The sequence below is a fragment of the Trifolium pratense genome, linkage group LG4 (genome assembly GCF_020283565.1).
Source record: "Trifolium pratense cultivar HEN17-A07 linkage group LG4, ARS_RC_1.1, whole genome shotgun sequence".
Lineage (NCBI taxonomy): Eukaryota > Viridiplantae > Streptophyta > Magnoliopsida > Fabales > Fabaceae > Trifolium > Trifolium pratense.
The window spans coordinates 57,490,667-57,491,908 of record NC_060062.1 but is presented as its reverse complement, the minus strand read 5'-3'; the positions used below and the strand labels follow the sequence as shown (position 1 = coordinate 57,491,908).

General features: G+C 39.6%; 1 protein-coding gene across 1 annotated transcript; it reads right to left on the bottom strand.

Moving 5' to 3' along the window:
- Nucleotides 1-216: 216 nt before the first annotated feature.
- Nucleotides 217-1,002, bottom strand: LOC123923011 (secreted RxLR effector protein 161-like). Its single transcript, XM_045975659.1, has 2 exons — nt 459-1,002; nt 217-308 (listed from the first exon to the last, which is right to left on the bottom strand). The coding sequence occupies exons 1-2, from the start codon at nt 979-981 to the stop codon at nt 217-219; spliced, it is 615 nt and encodes a 204-aa protein (XP_045831615.1). The 5' UTR covers nt 982-1,002.
- Nucleotides 1,003-1,242: the final 240 nt, after the last annotated feature.

The window sequence follows — 1,242 nt, the reverse complement described above, 5'->3', positions numbered from 1 at the left end:
ATCTTCATAATTGTCTCTATGTTTTATTATTATCCCAATTCATAATAAAACTCGACTACGGATACTTTAAGAATAGTTAAATGGATTCAACTATTCTAGGGACTTTATCATTTTGGACATACAAACATAATAAAGAAATGCCTTTTATTTATTAATAATAAATTGATACAAGCATCAAAAGTATTGGCCTCTAGGGCTTACACCAACAATCTCCCACTAGCACCAGAGCCAATCAGGCATTCCTCTAATACCCATAGATCTAGTATGTCCATCATGCTTCTGCTGAGCAAGAGGCTTTGTCAGTGGGTCTGCAATATTGTCAAGTGTAGGTACTTTGCATATTTTCACATCTCCGCGATCAACGATCTCTCGGATGAGATGATAACGCCTGAGCATGTGTTTGGATCATTGGTGAGATCTAGGCTCCTTAGCTTGTGCGATAGCTCCATTGTTATCACAGTAGAGATCAATGGGATCCACAATGCTAGGGACTATGCCAAGTTCACTTATGAACTTCTTGATCCAAACAGCTTCCTTTGCTGCACTTGATGCGGCAATATACTCGGCCTTGGTCGTAGAATCAGCAACTGTTTCTTGCTTCGAACTTTTCCAGCTTACAGCGCCACCATTTAAGCAGAACACATAACCAGATTGCGATCTGAAGTCATCCTTATCTGTCTGGAAACTAGCGTCGGTATATCCAACTACCGCAAGCTCTTCCATGTTTCCAAATATCAAGAATGAATCTTTAGTCCTTCTCAAGTACTTAAGGATATTCTTGACAGCTATCCAGTGACTCTCACCGGGATCAGATTGGTACCTGCTCGTTGCACTTAAAGCATACGAGACATCTGGACGAGTACATAACATGGCATACATGATAGATCCAATTGCAGACGCATATGGAATCTCATTCATGCGATCCCTTTCTTCTTTTGTTGAAGGGGATTGTGTTTTTGACAGACACAGCCCATGCTGCATAGGTATGAATCCTTTCTTGGAATCATGCATATTAAAGCGCCTTAGCACTTTATCTATATATGTACTTTGACTTAGGCCAAGCAGTCTTTGTGATCTATCTCTATAGATTCTCATTCCTAATATATAGGCTGCTTCGCCAACGTCCTTCATAGAAAAGCATTTCCCTAACCAAGTTTTAACTTGTTGTAAGGTAGGGACATCGTTTCCAATGAGTAATATGTCATCTGTAACGACCCATTTTTCGTATTCGTATATTTTATT